This window comes from Vespa crabro, chromosome 11 (assembly GCF_910589235.1).
Source record: "Vespa crabro chromosome 11, iyVesCrab1.2, whole genome shotgun sequence".
Lineage (NCBI taxonomy): Eukaryota > Metazoa > Arthropoda > Insecta > Hymenoptera > Vespidae > Vespa > Vespa crabro.
This window is the reverse complement of record NC_060965.1, coordinates 7,266,372-7,286,431: the sequence shown is the minus strand read 5'-3', so window position 1 is coordinate 7,286,431 and position 20,060 is coordinate 7,266,372. Positions and strand designations below refer to the sequence as shown.

Here is a 20,060-nt window from a genome sequence, read left to right as displayed (position 1 = left end):
AGAAGCACGTGCTGGAAATACGCAAGTTAATTCGTTATTCTTTTTTCCTTCTTTCTTTTTCTGCTTTTTCTTCTTTTTCTCTTTTTATCCTCGGTAGGCTTTAATATTTATCGCTATGATCGGTACGCGTTCTACTTAAAGTCAAGGTATATATATCGGATAGAAGGTTAGAAAAATATTAATCTTTGATCGTGATCATTCTGAAAATTTTTTGCGATTCTGTTCGCTTTATTATTATCGTATTATATACGTTTACAAAACTCCTCCTTCTTGTAGATCGATCAAAAATCTTACGACTTTGAACAATTTTGAAAATGCAAAAACAAAAGAATGAATGAACATTATTGCTTTACTAATTTAACTTTTCTTCATCTGGTGAAAAATGCGGTCGAATTGATTAGGGATTATTAAATGATAACGTGTTTAACGATATAACGTATTTTTTATCATCAAAAAGATAAAGAAAATCGATTGGTTTACTCAAGGTTATTATATATCATGTTAAAAGCGATAACTCGTTAATTCCATTGATACAAAAACTAAGATTACTGTGTGCATAGTTGAATTCATTAACATCCGTTTTGTGAAATCACGGGTGTCCGACTACAATTTTCTATCGAAATAAACGTAAGCATTATTGAATTTTTCTTTTAACATTAAATTTCAATCCCTTCATCGTAACTCATATTAAATGTTTTATTGACCTTCTGTGATTGTATCGTGTGTGATCTGCCTGAAATGTTACTTGATGTTTTTTTTTGTGTTCGTTAAAAACGCCGCCATTTTTCAAACAAACATTTCATCAGATTTCAATTCATTGAAAATATATAAATTCAATTCTTGAAATATATAAAATTTTCATATAAAGTTTATTTTCTTAATCATGAGATTTCGTTAATTTATTTCTTTTGCTTGAAAAATCTTATCGTTTTATGCGAACAGTTTGACTTTTACATCGTCGTTTAATGATTTCGATGAAACTGCAATTTTTAACGCTTTATGTGAGCCATTCTGTAAGTTAAAATTTTTAGAATATTATTTCGGCGTAGTTGAATAGAAAAGAACACAATAATTAATAGTATCTAAATATATGATTCTTACAATTGAACATTTCTTATTTCATAATCAACTACAATTAGAATGCCGCTTTAAACTAAAGACTCTATCTTTAACGAATTCAGATTTGTCAATATCACTTACGAATCATTTTATTTTATTCAAAAATGTAACTAAAAAATTCAATTTTTTTTTTTTGTAAATGTTATTTTAATAAAAACAATAGCTGTTTTATTTTAACATAATACTTGCGTTCAGATATATCAAATCAAAATTCGAATTTGTCAATATCATTTAAAAATCATTTTATTTTATATAAAAACGAAAATGAATCTTTTCTTTAAATCTCATTTAAATGGAATCATTATAATCTATTCGATTTTAACATAATATTTACGTTCAAGTGCACTAAATAAAAATAATAATGGAAAAAAAATAATAGTAAAAACGTTTTACTGAGAATAGCGAAAATATAGGAAATCCACTTTACGAATATAGATATACTCGTAGGCACATATACATATCTTTTATCATTCGCAATATAGAACATCTTCGACGAACTATGTCGATATCCGTTTTACGCATATTATGAAGTATTTGTGCTAGATCTACCAAACTGCGATAAATATGCTGAGAGATATCCGATATCTCGTGATATAAAATTACACACGCGTATGTATCATGTATTCTATGCGATCTAATCAAACAGATATATTGTGTTCAATAAAATATTTTTTTTTCTTTTTTTTTTCTTCTTTTTTTTTTATTTCTAATGTAATGTAAGTAGAATGTTATGTACCAGTTAATATAAATATAAAAAAGAAGAAGTCGATCGATTAAATTTTTATTTACACGACTTATTTTCGTGATAAATACAAGATAAACTGTCTTGAAATAAATGTTTTCATTTATTTAAAAAAAAATGGGGAAAGGAAAAAATTTCAAAGAATAATAAAGATAAAAAAGAAAATGAAGACAGCAGCCTTGAAAATGTTCAAATTGGTCACGTCGTACGAGTTATCCTATATAAACGCTATCGCAGTTGTTAGTTTTTGCCAATTAGTTGAAACGTTTGAAGATGGTGATTAAAACGACACTTCATACTTTGAGATAACTGGAAAGATAAAAAGATTCCAGAGATCGAAAGATACTCCTATCTTAGAAAAATAAGAGAAAAGAAACTATTGATATATTTAACATAAGAATGAATTCATACGTAAGGTATACGATATATTCTACTTAAGAGTGTTACGATTGTTATGTCGAGCATATTCAAAAGTGTTTGTATAATGTAAAAAAAAAAAAAAAAAAAAATTAAGTTTTAACAAATTAATTGTTCTACTTATGACCTGAAATACACACAATTGTTTACAACGAGCAAAGATGAATCAATTTAAATTCATTCTTATTAAGCATCAATTAATGTTGTACGATGACATTTGTAGAATGAACTATGATGTCGATTGGAACTTCGAGAAAGAGTATACTTTGTATATACAAGAATTATTTGTTCTTTTAAATAATTTTATTATTTAAATTAAGGGGAGAAGAGAGAAAGAGAGAGAGAGAGAGAGAGAGAGAGAGAGAGAGAGAAAGAGAGAGAGAGAGAGAAAGAAAGAGAGAGAGAGAGAGAGAGAGAGAGAGAGAGAGAGAGAGAGAGAGAGAATAGGTGTTCCTTTGCTCTTCCGTGAACGATACGTTATAATACAAAAAATATCTTTTTAAGCTCAAAGATTATACTAATACTACTCTAGCTAATCGTTACTTACATGATTCATTATTTGTTTATAAATTGGAGCTCTTCTTGTCAAACGAACTATTATATCTCTATTTTTAAACAATATAAAGATAACATTCATAAACTATATAATATTCTTGATAACTTTGAGAGAAGAATAAAATATCGTCGTTTACGTTTAATGCTATTGTAATTACCAAATGATATAACTAAAGATAATATCGATTAGTTTACTTGTATTTTATATAAGTATCTCATAATCTAATTTATCAAGGTATTAGATGGCAAGATATTATATCATTTGATACGAATTGTTTATAAAAAAAAAATTCGTAAACAACTATTATAACTTGATATAGCGTTTTGTAAAATATCCCATGAAAAATTCACATTGTGCCTTCTATTGATAACGGTCACGTCAATGGCCGTCGTTTATTACGTCATCAAGATGACGCAACACAGTTTTGCCTAGCGATGAGACTCTGCAATGGAAATGTTTTTGTCAACATATTGAATGCAATTGATATTAGTTCATCATACCCTCGGACTTTCCTTTATGCTGTCGTAAATATTGTATTACGCGAAAAACATAAGTATCGCTTGTCCTCATTACTTCCGCTTACAAAGAAATCATCTTTTACTCTTCTTACAACTCTGTTATATAATGCAGATGTTTTATAGTTTCTTAAATTTATAATCGTCGTTAATACTTTCTAAAAGTCACTGATATTTAAAATGTTTATATTTCATCCATCTTTATTCATATATCTAAGAGAAATTTCATTGAATAAAAGAATTCGCGTTGATATTTTTAAATTATCGAATTTATTCGTGACTACATAAAATTAAAATAGTTTAGATCTTTAATATAGTTTATATATGTATAATCAAGTAACAATATTGTCACATCGTTGCTGAAAATATATATGTATCTCTATATGTGGATATACATATGATACATATGTATAATAATCCCGAAATAACACGCACATGAAAATACGTTCGACTATCTATAGTATACTATACAATGATGTTGTGTTTACATTAATACGAAATCATTATATTTTTATTATAATTTTTTTTTACTACGTTTTTTGAGAAAGAATTCATTTAAGCCTTCATTTTTGCGCTATTGGTTTCATCAGCGGAATTTGCCTTACTTTGTTGTTTGATACGGTAATCTGATAAAGCAGCCTTGATTGCATCTTCTGCAAGCACTACAAAATGTACAATTGTACAATTAACTCGTATTATTTTGTAGAATACTTATGTTATTTTTTAGATGAATATTTTTGTTCTTTGCAGTATTCATTTTGAAATTCTATAAGAGAATACGTTTACTTACTCGAACAGTGCAGCTTGACCGGTGGTAGGCAAAGTTCCTTTGCTATGTCAGTATTCTTTAATTTCAAAGCTTCATCGATCTACATGTAAAGTTAAAATGATTAGTATAATTACATATAATATTTTCTAATTACAGAAAATAATACAAATTCAGACAACATACAGTTTTTCCTTTCACCCATTCTGTAGCCAAAGAACTAGAAGCGATAGCTGAACCGCATCCAAAGGTCTTAAATTTAGCATCAACGATCTTTCCATTTTCATCTACTTTAATCTGTAATTTCATAACATCACCACAAGCTGGAGCACCTACAAGACCTGTGCCTACTCTAGTATCATTCTTATCCATTGAACCTACATTTCTAGGATTCTCATAATGATCGAGCACCTGCATACAATTGAGTAAAACAGTTATGAGTAACAATTCTTATTTTGATATTAACAATAAATATAAGCACATAATAATATCGTTAAAACTAAACATATTTCATTAAGTAAATATTTATCATATTAAAATATACATGACATATGCTTACTGTATATGTGTAGATTATATACACATACATATATATATAATATATATGTACATGTATGTATATACATGTTTGACCTTGAACTTTTGTTTTGATTTATACAATATATAGATTTAAGAAATTTGTCACAATAAACACTAATGAAACGATTAACAGAATAACGTGATTTTTAGTCATCTCAGTTTTCAAATTTCATAAAAATTATATATAAATGAACAATATACGTGTATGTATATAACACATAGATTTATCATTCAAGTACATAAAACTCAAGTGTATAAGTTAAAACAATGTGATGTACTACGAAAAGTTACAATTAAAGAGATATTTACATTGGGATGATAAGATACAGCCGGAACGCTACGAGAAAGAGTTTTTGAAGCCCCATTAAGGGCTTTGGGTAAAGATTTTAACAACGACATCATGTCACTTTGTAATCGATGAGTAATTTTTATGCAAACGTCAACGCGAAAGACCGTTTCAATTGCTTTCTATTGCGCAATTGAATGAAATCCCGGTATGATTGATATTATAAATGTAATAGGTTAGAAAGTGTGTCAAACTATGATCTTAGCGCCGCCTGGCGATATAACGTTTGAAACGATGAATGCGGTAAATTTGAAAAGTAAATACTCTCGATTGATGCGTAAGAAAAAATTGCTGTGTAACAACTACAAATATTGATTAGATGTTGCTATCAAATTGTAACTTTAAAATAATCAAGTACAGTGAAATAAGTAAATAATATTAAATAAATAAATGATATTAAATATATTTCATTAAATAATACAAAAATGAATGAAAATATCGAGATATAATGACACAAATTCAACAGACTGCATTCGAGTTTTTACATAAGTCCAGATAACCTACTAAAAATATATAATTTTAAACATGTATACAGTGCACAACGATTAATACGAATCATTGAAATGTAATATATCAATAATTGTGTCCATACATTTAAGAGATGCTTTTCTAAAGCTATGAACTCTGAATATCAATTTTGTATTAAAGAAAATGTCGACAAGGCAAACATAAGAAATGTAGAAGATAAAAAGAAGCTCAATGAGTGCAAGATTTATACAAGTTGGCAACATGAGTGGGTTTCGCCTAAACGATTAAACCGTACTAATCCAATTAAAATACGTGAGGTGGTACGTGGTCCATTTTATTCACCGAAATTATTAAAGATCTCACCATTTGTTAGTATTTCTTCCGATGAGGATAGCTGCGAAGCGACAAGATATAAAAAAACTTATGGAGGTATTCCCGATCCTTGGACGGAATGTTTGGCGATAAAAGGATATTGTAATAACGAAAAATATGATAAGATATTAAAAAGTACTTGCGTATCGCGTTACATGAGATTCTGGATAACAGAAACAGTTTGGAAAAAAATGGGTTTACCTTTTATACAGGGTATTCCAGATCCAGATAAGGATTTTTCTAATATTCTAATATCAAAGTGTCCATCGAAACGACAAAAAAATCTCAACTCTGAGATTTTACCACGTTCGAAATCTTTATCAAATTCTTTGGAAAGAAATATCACGGGAACAAATTTTACTCCCTCTAATATAATACCATCTTCAAATTTAATTAATACGAGTGAACAGGAAGCTATAATAAATGCAAAATCTTCACTGAAGCAGCCCAAAGTGCTCGATGAAGAAATCCCTGATACAGGAAATCATAAAAATCATTCTAGCAAGAATTCAGTAGCGAGAAAATTAGATGGCGATAATTACGTGAATTCCAAATATGAATTATCATCATGTAAATGCGACAAAAGAAACGATAATTTTATCAATAAAACCAAGGACACAAAGTCTAATCAAGTGTACTTTCGCTCGTCTCTGAATGTCGCTACGCAAACTTCCCTAGATAGATTTCATCGGGTATCATGTCAACATTCTTCTTTTCAGACATTATTAAAAATTGCCAGAAAAGCTATATTGCCACGAAAAATGTACAAAATCCTTAAAGAAAGATGGACTCGTAAAAGATGTCCACATTCTTTGTTAGAACATCAAAATCGATACTTTTCGAGTCATATTGCATCATGCCATTGTATACAAATCACGAAAAAAGATCTTCCGAACAAAATCACAAAAAAAGTATCCGATAAATTGTCAACCAATAATATCATTAACAATTACTGTCCACACTGCAAAGCGTATATTTTAAAAACGAAGACATCTGGTTACCGTTGTCGCGGATTGAAACTTGATCGTTCTAGAAAAAAAATACGAGAAAATACAAGCCTTCCGTTGTACCAATGTTTTCGAGAAAAAATTCAAAAGCCTTTACGAGAAAATGTTACGACCCAAACGGAATTAATGATGCAACGAGTGAATGGAAACGAATTGAGACTAATATGTTCTCGTTGCAATTATCCTTATTTCAAAGCAGAAATGGGAAACGTAATAAACGCATCGACGGATCGTTTAGTCGATCATAAAATTTCAAAGTTTGTTGGTAATACGTACCACGATGTGAATCAACATTTTCAATATAAATACGATGATGAAAATAAATCAATGGTTGATAAATCAATGGTTGGTAAACCAATCTTGAGATTGATTTCGAAACAAGACAATTCGAATTTGAATGATTTTAGGAAATACGAATACGTCAAAGATATGCAGAAGAACGATCAAAAGAAAATAACAAGAAATACCAAGAAAACGAACTCTGTGATGGAGAGAAATCGAAAAACTCATGACAACGATCGTACCAAAGAGAAAATTTGTAACTTTTCCGTGGAAAGTCAAGAATCTACGATATTGGATACTGATATTTATGCAAATATTTCTAAACAATCAAAATACGGTAATTGTACAAAATCTATGTCGGTAACATCAAATACATATTCAGATCATCTTAACAAAGTATTAACGACATCGAATAAAAATAAAACTATCAATGTAAATAAATTTAAAACCATTTCTACGGATCAAAATTTCTGTAATAAATTCCCAGTTTTTATATCAGATTGCGAGAAAAATACGTATTCAAAGATGGATAATAGAAAAATAAAAGATAAACAGGAGGAGATATTGAGTGATCGGAAAGACCGCGATGTCGTTTCTTCTACAGTTAAAAATCAATCTAACAAAAGGCCAAAATCTAAGAATTTAATCAATTATACGAAATTACCCGAAGGACGATCTAAGACTGAATCAAAGACAAAATCTAAGATAAAACCTGAACGTAAATTTGCAGTAAATTATAAACCTAAATCAAATTCCAAGCTTAAGATTAAATCTAAAGTAAAATCTGCACATAATAAATCTAACCTCAATGTGAACAAGAAATACAATGATAACTTTTATTTTCGAGCTCGATCTAAATCTAATAAATCTAAATCAAGATCTATATCTAAATTCAAATCTGGATCTAAGTCTATATCGAAATCTAGATCGAAATCCACATCGAAATCCAGATTTAAATCCGAGTCCAATTCTACATCTAAATACATACAGGCGAAATCTAAAGTACATCCGTTTAAAAGTTTGAAAAATCCAGATGATATTCGAGAACGTGAAAATCTACATGAAAACGAACGTAATTGTCTGACTGAAAGATCGTACAATTGTTATCGTGAAGAGTGTACGAAATGTAAAGATTGTAATCCGATTTCTAATGTTTCGATTAATATTGAACGAAATAAATTTATGAAATTATCGCCTTTACGTGAGAATTCTCAAGTGATGCGTCAAAAAGGATTATTTACTGAGAGTGATTGGTGCGTTGAAAACGATAATAATTTCATTGATGATATGATATCATATTCACCAATGAACGACGTCAACGTAAAAAAAAAGATAAATGAAAATATAGACAATAAAGCCACCAGTACGACCGGATTTAATTTTGATCCCGGTCCGTGTATAAATCGAGAAACTTATAATAAGATAATCGATTCGAATGACTCGATATATTCATCAATGCAAAATTTTTATAAAAATAATGAAAATAGAAATCGAACATTTCCTTCCAAGAAAAATTGTTGGCTTAGTAAAAGCGATAATTGTATGAATTCGAATAACAAACAGGAGGAACGAAAGAACGATATTTTGTACAGAAAAGGAAATGATTGTTATTTAAAATTTTGTAATTCTCGATATTTCAGTAGCGTTCAATCATTGAGCGATGACTCGAGTAAAGTGATATATAAAGAAAACTCAATTAAAAATAAAACAAAAGATCAATAAATGTTTTATCGTCATTGAGAATTTAATCTGACTTAATTGTAATTTCGACATTATTATTAGTACGAGCTGACTCTTATACTTGAAAAAAAAAAAATAAATAAATAAAATTGCGTTAAAAGATAAACATTTATTGTAGAAAAATAATTTCATAAATTTTCTGATATAAATTGTAAAATTTAAATGAGAATACGATAATATGACGGATTTATATGCAAATGATAAATTGTACATTTTTATATAGTCGCATTGTTAATTTTTATTTGATAACGTGAACACATTGTAACGGAAATTTTGTATAAATACCAACATCGTATAAGAAAAATCTGTTTTTATATACGTCTTCCGTATATTTTTTTTGTATTATTACATTTAAAGTAAAAAATCCATAAAATTGATAGTCACTTGCATAAAAAATAAAAGAAGAAAAGAAAAGAAAAAAATACAAAAATTAAAATTCTTTTCTCATCATATTATAAACAGAATTTTTTCTTATTGCTTTTTCATTCAGTCAAGCATGAACGAGTATCATAACCACTCAATATGGTTTGGGAATTTTAAAGGAGGGCGCCACTGTGCACTGTGAAAATATAAAAATCAAAAATAAATGTTTCAAAAAATTGTTTTATGTAGTAATAAATAAAAATATTACACATTTATATCTGAAACATATTTTAATATTTATGTAAACGCGATTAAAATTCGTAAAGAAAATTTTTTTACGTATAATCATCTGATAAGAAATAATTGATCTAAGGTCGTTAAACAAAAAACGAATTTTGTATATCGTATACGTTCGATTACAATAGCAATATTAACAAGAAAAAGAATTGAATTTTTTTGAAGTTGTTGATGCGTAAAATACGGTATGGCCATCTATGAGTACATGTGTGTTAGTCAGAATGTGTTAGCATGTTTTCCATGTGATCGTTCGTGTTATCGCTAAATGATTTAAAGCACCTTTCCCTTATCTCATGAGATTTTTATAATTTCCGTTCATTCAGAATCGAACGTGTTCCTATTAATTGCAATTTGAAAAGTGAGATTATATATCATTATTACTGAAAATTAAATGTGTTATAAGTAATTCAACAATTTAACAATAGAGTTTTTATCGTGTGTGTTCTTTGTAACAGTAATTAAAATTTTATATTTAATATTTTTTTGAGTGAACATACGCGACATTGCTTTCATCATCGTGTAAGATCAGTCTTGTGACTGTAAGATTTTCTGTATATATTTTTTACACAGTATATTGAATTAATTAGAAATTCATTTATTATATTAATGCAGAAATATCTTTATCTTTATAAATTTTACATAAAATGTCTTCTTTGTTGTAACAAAATTATTTTATTACAAGTGAATAAAAATGACTATGAGATTGATATATTACATGTATATAGAGATATATATAGGGACAAAAGTTACAATTCTTTTTAAAAGTAAAGACAAGGAATAATAATAAAGAGAATATTATGTCACATATAATATAATAGAATATTTTTATTTTATTTAATCAAATTTGTTCTTAAAAAACATAATAGAAAAAAATAATTTTGTTAACAGTTGTAAAGATTAGCAAGAAAGAAGGAAATAAACTTTGGAATGGTTAAATCAAATAGTGCAAAAGCCAATGTGTTATACAAAGTTTGCGTACTAAAAATAGAAAATGCCAGGCACACTGACATATCCAATTTATGCCGATGTTGAACCATCAGTTCCAAGACGTCGTGCTTATACATGGAATTCTCAACAACGATCAACATCTCATGTAACAGATTTGACATCACGTGCTGGACGATTATCCTTAACAGATAATGTGGTGAGATTAATTCTTTTCTCATACTTATTATTTATAAAATCTTTTTGTACTCATATCTTGGTTGATCACATTAATATTGTATATTATTATTATTTTAAAAAATTACTTCTAATAACTTAGATTTCTAATTTGTATGCATCAATTTTAATCAAAATCAAGATAAATAATATTTTTATTTAAAAAGTTTACATTATCACATGATAAGATCACAAAATCATTAATAACAGACCAACTATCCCATTTACAAAATGCCTACTTCTATAGATACAAATTCGAATATAATTCAACGTCATTTCTCAAAGCTTAGATCATTCATATTTAGATTCGATGTAATTACAAATTGATACGAAAGCATTATCAAGTATAGTATTGTATATTACGTAGAACCAACACGTTTATGTAATCAGTTGATGTTTCACTGATATCGAGAAAACTCGTTGAGAACAATTAAGAAAAATAATCGTGACATGTAACTTCGCAGGCGCGATGGAAGCCATTGTCAGATACAGCTTTTAAAAATTCCCGCAAAACGTACGAAACTTTTCGCTTCGTTTTTTTTTTATTAGTCATCATTGAGTCATCATAATTTTATAATAAAACGGATCGAATCAAGACGTATAGTATGATTGAAAATAAGTGAACATAAATCTTTCGAGGAAAAAGTAGTAAATTAAATTTCACTACAATTTTTAAATATTTAAAGAGGAAAGTGGCCATCTTTAAATTCGAGTATGTCATATCCGCCTAGCTGGTAGTGAAATAAGCGACGGAGAGGGGTTAAGACAAAATAGGTTTCTTAATGGCATATAAGAAACTGAGATACTCGTAAATTTGTTAGACTAATCGTCGACCATTACAAAGAAATAGAATAAACGTTAACGTTAATGGCAGAGGAAAATGTATACGGATATAAACCAACAGCCGGGATCGATGGAGATTCTGTACGTAAATTTTTTGACAGTTTGACAAGTACAGGTTGGATTTCAATTGATAAAGCGACAGTGAAACCGTTAATGTTAGGATATTTTATAATTTAAGATATAGAAATAAAAATTTAGTTATATAGACGTTTTTTTTGTATACATTAAAAAGAAAGAATGAGACATAAATTTATAAAAAAAATGTTGATCCTTAACTTTTACAATAGTTTTGCATTAACAATATTCTCTTAATGTTCTCAATGTTAAATTATTTGCTTTGTTCATTTATTATTTTAAAACTTGTTTATGTAAGACTTTTAAAGGAATTTTGATAACAATGTATTTTGTTAAACACACCGAACTAAATTGACAATAATATCTCATTAATACGGATTATATTGAAATTATAGTTCGTCATACATTTTATACTGATCTTTTTATTTTATTGGTGCTTCTTAAATGTCTACTGACATTTTATTTGTATATTAATTGCTTAAATGTTAATTTTAAAATATATTGTGTGTGAGTATAAGCATATAAAAATAATTATAAAATTTATCAATTTAATTGAATATAATATTGTATTTAGAGAGATGAGGGTACGCGCAAGTTGAGGTTAAAGGTGATTGCGGGACATCACCTTGCAAAAAAGGATATCTTTGGTGCAAGTGATCCTTATGTCCGCGTAGACTTAAATACTATAAATGGAGATCAGACTGTAGATTCTGCACTTACAAAAACTAAAAAGAAGACTTTAAATCCTATTTGGGAAGAAGAATTTATATTTAGAGTAAGTAATTTATGTAAAAATTCTCATTATGTATATATATTAATCTATTGAAGTTTTATTAAATAATATTCTTTTTGTCTAGGTTAAGCCTGTTGATCATAAGCTAGTATTACAAGTTTTTGACGAAAATAGATTGACAAGGGATGATTTTCTTGGGATGGTAGAATTAACACTACTTAATTTACCTAAGGAACAAGAGGGTCGTACAATTCCTGCTAGAATCTATATTCTTCGACCACGTAGGTAGGGAATTTTCAAAATGTTATTTTAAAATTGTATATTTTCTTATTACAAAATATTATTGTATTTCATTATTAACTATTAATCTTTTCCACTTAGTTATTTCTAAAATATATTATTGTTCATTATATAAAATAAATCAACGTATTTTGTTTATATAAATGATACAGTATAAATAGTTCATTTGCAAATGTAAGATGAGTAACTTATATATAAAGATATGGTATAGTAATCATTCCAGTCAGCGATCAAGAGTTAAAGGAACATTGGAGATATATCATGCATATATTTCTGATTCAACAACTACGGAGAATGAAGATGGAGATGCATCTGATTCAGGAGGATGGGAGCTAGTACAGCCAGAAAATAATAGTCCTGTAGAACAAGCTGCAGAAGTACGTACATGTATGCAAATGTATCTACAAGAAAACATAAAATATTTGTTCTTATAGATCCATATGCCTAATGGACCATTACCCCCAGGATGGGAAGAAAGACAAGATGCTAATGGAAGAACATACTATGTCAATCACATTGCTCGGTTTACACAATGGGAGCGCCCAACAGATACGTATGTAATTTGTTTAACGTATTATTAATAGAAATATTTAATCTTCTTTTTTTATAGAAATACATCTTCTACTGGAAACATAACAGAACAACGTAATTTGGATACGGCAGCAACAGAATTTCAACGACGTTTCCACATTAGTGCAGATGAAGAAAATAGACACCGAAGTTCAGTTATTAATCAGGTAATTTGTCTGTTATTATCCTTTTAAGATTCTTAAATTTTATGGTTAAAGAAATAAGCTCCATAATCAACATACAGAGAGTGCATACATAATGCATACATAATTTCATATTCTAATTACAACATAGTTCTCTCTTTCTCTCTCTCTCTCTCCTCCTCCCTCCCTCCATCTCTCTCCCCCTCTCTCTACTTAGTTTGTAGTGAATATAGTACTCTCTACTTTCAAATCTCCATACTGAGAATATGTCTAATTTTGTTGTAATACTAATATTTCTTATACAATAAATGTGTGTAAAGTTATAAAGGACAACAACTGTACTGGGGATAAAATGAAGTAGTAACATGCTTAGGAAATAAACATTCATTAATAGATGATAAAATTTTATTTGTTAAATTCAATTGTTAAACTCAATTTTTCTAAATTTATTAATACATATATATAATTTTCTCGAAAATAAAACATAATTTAAATAGTAAAATGGAGAAATAATTTGTGGCTTTATTAGTACAAATATGCATGGATATTTTAAAATGAATAGATAAAATATATTTAATATTTAAATAACAATTCAATTTCTTAAAATTCTTTTGTATAAGATGTTGTTTTTTTAGTGGGTTGTTAGATATTTCATAGATAAAAAAATCAGAGCTTTGTACATATATATCCAATAATTTGATGCTACGATAACATTCTAACAATACAGACAGATTAGCATGCAGTATGTAGCAATTTGTGCATGTGTGTGTAAGGATGGTGAAGTTCTACGCGAAGAAGATGAAGATTCAGAAGCAAGAGATAGTGAGGGTAGGATTCATAGGGAAGGGGGTATTGGGGATACTTCCTCAGAGTCTGGACATTCTGTTGATCTACGTGGCTACCAAAGTGAATGTGAAGATCAGGTATTCATTCAAGCAAACTTTTCGTGTTTAATTTATTATGACGTAGTTATACATAAAAATTAATTTACATAATTATACAATTGTGTATTATTTATATGCATTTTAACGCGTGCATGTATGTGTGTATGTTTACATATATATCTCATATGGAGATACAGAACAATAATACAAAAGTTTAATAATGTGTGTTTATCACTAATTGAAAGAAACATTGGAGAGTACTGAATTTCAGCTGATTGTTTTGCTTATTATTGACACTATTGTATGTACTTTCATTATTGTTGATTCTATTAATAATATTTTTTGCATGACTATTCAACTATTTTTTTTCAGTTTATCTTTTTAACAAGTTTTATATTTATTTACGTTAAAATATACTTCAAGAAAAAAATATTTTACATTTTTCATTGCAGCTTTAATATATGTATGTAACTTTTTATGAATAGGTGTCTTTAAAAATGGTGACACCAGTTTGACAAACGTATTTGTTGTATTCATATAGGTTTAGATATAAGTAATTATAACTTATTAAGAAGTATATAATTTGTTCGCAGAGTGATAATGTTGATAGTCCAGCTGGTTCAAGACGATCATCAGAGCAGGTAATATTATATTAGCTTCTTATTATAAAACTTATATTTATAACAACGATATTTACAATATAGATCGACAGTCCAAAACCTACACTTTCTGTATGTGAGGAAGGTTTGCCACCTGGTTGGGGTATGCAAATAGCTCCCAATGGTCGTGTATTTTTTATTGATCACAATGAAAGAGCAACAACATGGATTGATCCAAGAACAGGCAGACCAAGTTCTATACCTAATCACATTGCACCATCAACTACACCAAGAAGCGATTTAGATCAACTTGGACCTCTTCCAGAAGGCTGGGAAGAAAGAGTACATACAGATGGACGAATATTTTTTATAGATCACAGTACGTTTCTATATCTTTTTATTAAAAAAAAATATATATTAATCGTAATTCTCTTTTTTATAGACACTAGGACAACTCAATGGGAAGATCCACGTATGTCTAATCCACAAATCGCTGGTCCAGTAAGTTTTAGAGACACAGTAATATATCGCGGTAAAATATTTATATAACTTACTAAATTTATTTTATATAGGCTGTACCATACTCCAGAGATTACAAGCGTAAATATGAATATTTGAAGTCTCAATTGAGAAAACCGGTAAGTTCAAATACAGAATATCTAAATATATTATATCAATTAATGAAAATTTTTATTTCAGAACAATGTTCCTAACAAATTTGAAATAAAAGTTGGAAGGAACAACATTTTGGAAGACTCATATCGTATTATAAGTTCTGTGAATAGAGTGGAGATTCTAAAAACAAAACTATGGGTAGAATTTGAAGGAGAAGTAGGTTTAGATTATGGGGGTCTTGCAAGAGAATGGTTTTTCCTTTTATCTAAAGAAATGTTTAACCCATATTATGGTCTTTTTGAATATTCCGCTACGTGAGTAGTTTAAATAAACCTTTTTTTTTATTTATCCTTATAATAACGTTATTTTATTATTTCATTTATCATATGATGTAACAGAGACAACTATACTCTTCAAATCAATCCATTCTCTGGAGTATGCAATGAGGAACATTTGAATTACTTTAAATTCATTGGGCGTATAGCTGGCATGGCAGTATATCATGGCAAACTTTTGGATGGTTAGTATATATTTGTATTATTTATATATATATATATTATATATATATTATATATATATATATATATATATATATATATATATATATATATTTCTTTATATGTTGTACCGTCATTCTTTTTAGCATTCTTTATTCGACCATTTTATAAAATGATGTTGGGAAAGTCTATCGATTTGAAAGATATGGAAAGTGTTGATTCTGAGTACTATAATTCGTTGTTATGGATTAAAGAGAATGATCCAAGTGAATTAGAACTTACATTTTCCGTTGACGAAGAAAGCTTTGGACATACATCACAGAGAGAGCTTAAGCCAGATGGTGCTAATATATCATTAACGGACGAAAACAAAGATGAGTATATAAGTTTAGTTATTCAATGGAGATTTGTATCGCGCGTGCAAGAACAAATGAACGCATTCTTAGAAGGATTTAATGCACTAATACCACCAACGCTAGTGAAAATATTCGATGAACATGAATTGGAATTATTGATGTGTGGTATCCAACATATTGATGTAAAAGACTGGAAGCAAAATACATTATACAAAGGAGATTATCATGCAAATCATATTGTAGTCCAATGGTTTTGGAGAGTCGTTCTTTCATTTACTAATGAAATGAGATCGAGACTTTTACAATTTGTGACTGGTACTTCACGGGTTCCAATGAATGGCTTCAAAGAACTTTATGGAAGCAATGGACCACAGTTATTTACAATTGAAAAGTGGGGTACGCCGGATAATTATCCAAGAGCACATACTTGGTAAGTACATAATTTCTATGTCGATTAAAGTAACGTATATTGTTCAACTTCAAACAGATTTTATGTATTTTATAAACAATATTAAGTTTGAAAAGAATTCTAGTCATGACAAATAAAAACTTTTAAGGTTAACTAATCACACAGAATTAATAAAATGTCTGAAGATTTATAAAAATAATTATAACCGATTGTCTTTTTACAGTTTTAATCGTATTGATCTTCCACCTTACGAAAGTTATCAACAGCTCAGGGATAAGTTAATAAAAGCTATTGAAGGTTCTCAAGGTTTTGCTGGAGTCGATTAGCACGAAATACCCCTATTCATGCTGATTCTGTAATATAATATACATATGTATATATATATAACACGCATAAGTACACAGCGATGTATACCGACTTGACATTATTGACTATTTAACACAATTAATATTTTCCTGCACTATAAAAATTTAGTTGAGTATGACAACGAGATAAAGTATAAAATACATACATTGCTTAGGTTTTACGAACGACATGGACAAAATTTGAAACATTATTATTTTCTATAAAATATGTTTCTCCATTGGCGAAATTTTGCATGATTTTAAATGGATATGACGTGTAATATAAATTAATGACCGTGTAAAACTAATAACCGTGTTTGTTCGTTCAGTACTATAGAAAGTTTTAGTCTTTATCGATACAAGTATTTCAGCAAATTTATTTTAAGTTAATACGGCCCGGCTACTATACGATGGAAAATAATAGTGTGATATTAATTTTGTAAATAAATTTATAATAAGGTAATTAATCTATTAGTTAAGATGTCCATCGCTAAATTATGCGATCATTTAAAAATGAGGAAATATTAGAAAAGTGTCAAACTTTTAGTAGATTGATTTTGTTTAGGATTATTAATTTTCCTTAATTCGTTAAATTAACAATAATATTATCGGTCATGAGTAAAATATAGCCATATTCTTATAAAGTGAAGCTATATACAATTAATAAATGTGAAAAGTTTAAATACAAATGTACAGAAAAAAGCAGGAAGGCTAGAATAATTTTTATTAATGATGTCGTTAGAAAGAAATTTAGACAAAATCGTATAATTAAAAATGACGAGGATTTAAAAGTTATATTGAGTTGTGATTTTATTAATACATGTCATTTTGCAATTTTGTTTTATAGAAGATGACATATAGATAATTTGACCTTATATTTCAAATGTATAACACGTACTACTTAAAACACATGGCACGTTAAAATATTACGTAGCACATAATATTAATATTTTGCTTTGTATCTCGTTCTTTTTAATAATGTTAGCAGTAAACACAATTAATGTTTACTCAATTAGTTGATTGTACATAATTTAGTATAATTAAGATACAAGATATATGGCAAAACTACATTAAAACTTTTAACTGTTTGTAAACGTCGACAATATTCTAAAAGAACAGACAATTGATTTTATCAAAAATGAGATGAATATATAATATTATCGCCGATGCACTAGAATCAGCAATAATGGCAAGTTAAGCGTTGTGGATAAATGCCTACTCTGTATTATAATACGTATCCATAGAGTATAATAAGTATCCTAGGAGATATTTAATATACGAAGTTGACTACACATTCCATCCTATTTGTACAGCTTATTTTTTTTAAACGAATACGTCCCTTTTAGATGATAAACATCCTTATGTAACAACGTAACATTTTGTGGCCTTAAATTCCGATTATGATATTTCTTATCGTAGTACATTTCTGATTATAAATGTTAAATTTATATTACTATAAAGAATAAGAATCGTTTGATCTAATTAAATACATTCGTTTGAAATATTATTTTCAAATGCGTCTGGCAAGAAAAGATATCGTGCATTACTGTGAACGTGTGAATTTAAATCATAATAAATAGGTGTTACTTTTGAAAAGTAACAATCCTGTGATAGATCATACATAACGTTGAACCTTTGAATTTAATTTTAAATATAAAACAGTATTATTTCTTATATGAATAGCAATATCCTGATTTTACGAATTCATTGAGAAACCACGACGATCCTCCTTAATATTAACTACAACACGATCGAGTATAATATTAATACTGTAGATTCTTTTTCTTTATATAAGCTAACATCTAATAGAATCGAAAATGGATCATTATTAATATTATGACAGTAATGCATGGATACTTTATTGCTGTAAACATTAAAAAATATTATATTTATGTAAGGTATATCTAATCGTATTAATGTATATATCGTAGTCTCATATAAGCAGTCTTATTCAGAGTATAGCATTTTTTAAAGAAATCCCGCAGATAGATGTAAGTTAGAAGCTGTTTAGTCCATTCGACTTAAAAGAGCGACGTTATCAATGGCTATTTTAAGCTATCACGAGTTTGTTAATGTTTATTCGTTTCTTTTTTCTTTTTTTAGCAAAATTTTTACCGACGAAGCTTTGACAAAAAAAAAAAAAAACAAAAAAAAACAAAAAAAAAACAAAAAGAATAATCCAAGCTTTGACGTTTACTTTGTATCAAAAAAAAAAAAAAAAAAAAAAAAAGGAAAAAAAAAGAAAAAGAGAAAAAATCGTAACTGAAGAAAAATAATCGATAAAATAATTATCATTTATTGTTATTATTATTGTTTTGTCTAATCAATATAGTCATATCCAATATGGCGTTGTGTATTCTTAAGAAAAAAGGAGACTTAACTTTTTTCTTAATATAAGACAGGTTCGATATTTCATACATAATAGATACAACAGACACAGCTACACAATTTATTTACATTCTTACATTCGTATGTCGGCTGAAAAGTACGACTTAATCGAAATGACACTTGTATTCCTTTATTATTTCATATGTAAATATAAAGAAAAAGAAAGAAAAAAAAATATATGTGAAAGAAATACGACGCTGTAATATATTAATTATTAATTATTATTAAAAACACTTATATATCTCTTCATTTTACTTGTAATTAAAGGATTATTAATGCTAATGTGCTTGTAAGACCATATGTTACGATTGGTAGACGATAATTAACACAAAACATTTGAGCATAAATATCAGGAGGAACGAGGGACGACGAAGAGAGAGGATCGAACATCTAGGCGATGGTGTATAATTAATGAATTAATTAAATAATTAATCGAATTAAGGATTAAGAAAGAAATCTTATGTTCTTATAACGATATTATGGAAGAACCCGACTATATATGCAAATAAATTATATTAAAAAGTTACATGATACCATTGAGCCTACAATTTATTTGTCTCGTATAATAAAGAAA

The 20,060-nt window shown here is 28.1% G+C and overlaps 2 protein-coding genes across 6 annotated transcripts; one reads left to right on the top strand and one right to left on the bottom strand.

Annotated features, from left to right (window-relative positions):
* Nucleotides 1-524: 524 nt before the first annotated feature.
* LOC124427909 (E3 ubiquitin-protein ligase Nedd-4) lies at nucleotides 525-20,012 on the top strand. 5 transcript variants are annotated; one of them, XM_046971334.1, is made up of 16 exons: nucleotides 525-627; nucleotides 10,458-10,713; nucleotides 12,223-12,423; nucleotides 12,506-12,666; nucleotides 12,893-13,058; nucleotides 13,116-13,234; nucleotides 13,292-13,418; nucleotides 14,168-14,317; nucleotides 14,872-14,919; nucleotides 14,983-15,256; nucleotides 15,320-15,378; nucleotides 15,450-15,515; nucleotides 15,577-15,806; nucleotides 15,891-16,012; nucleotides 16,136-16,775; nucleotides 16,978-20,012. In XM_046971334.1, exons 2-16 carry the CDS (start codon nucleotides 10,561-10,563, stop codon nucleotides 17,078-17,080), a joined length of 2,619 nt encoding a protein of 872 aa, XP_046827290.1. In that variant the 5' UTR covers nucleotides 525-627; nucleotides 10,458-10,560; the 3' UTR covers nucleotides 17,081-20,012. The 5 variants fall into 5 exon arrangements, with proteins under 5 accessions (XP_046827290.1, XP_046827293.1, XP_046827289.1 ...); XM_046971337.1 differs by lacking the exon at nucleotides 525-627 and adding an exon at nucleotides 9,785-9,927 and having other exon boundaries at nucleotides 12,905-13,058; XM_046971333.1 differs by lacking the exon at nucleotides 525-627 and adding an exon at nucleotides 9,786-9,927.
* Nucleotides 3,601-5,193, bottom strand: LOC124427914 (iron-sulfur cluster assembly scaffold protein IscU). The gene is made up of 4 exons (XM_046971345.1): nucleotides 5,004-5,193; nucleotides 4,302-4,526; nucleotides 4,140-4,218; nucleotides 3,601-4,011 (listed from the first exon to the last, which is right to left on the bottom strand). The coding sequence occupies exons 1-4, from the start codon at nucleotides 5,094-5,096 to the stop codon at nucleotides 3,905-3,907; spliced, it is 504 nt and encodes a 167-aa protein (XP_046827301.1). The 5' UTR covers nucleotides 5,097-5,193; the 3' UTR covers nucleotides 3,601-3,904.
* Nucleotides 20,013-20,060: the final 48 nt, after the last annotated feature.

Excerpts from the sequence above, each read along its gene's own strand:
- LOC124427914 (XM_046971345.1), bottom strand. The coding sequence starts at position 5,096 with ATGATGTCGTTGTTAAAATCTTTACCCAAAGCCCTTAATGGGGCTTCA. Across the intron at positions 4,527-5,003 it reads CTGTATCTTATCATCCCAAT|GTGCTCGATCATTATGAGAA; the intron begins GTAAATATCTCT and ends AATTGTATGCAG. Across the intron at positions 4,012-4,139 it reads GGTCAAGCTGCACTGTTCGA|TGCTTGCAGAAGATGCAATC; the intron begins GTAAGTAAACGT and ends TACATTTTGTAG.
- LOC124427909 (XM_046971334.1), top strand. The coding sequence starts at position 10,561 with ATGCCAGGCACACTGACATATCCAATTTATGCCGATGTTGAACCATCA. Across the intron at positions 12,424-12,505 it reads AAGAAGAATTTATATTTAGA|GTTAAGCCTGTTGATCATAA; the intron begins GTAAGTAATTTA and ends CTTTTTGTCTAG. Across the intron at positions 13,235-13,291 it reads TGGGAGCGCCCAACAGATAC|AAATACATCTTCTACTGGAA; the intron begins GTATGTAATTTG and ends CTTTTTTTATAG.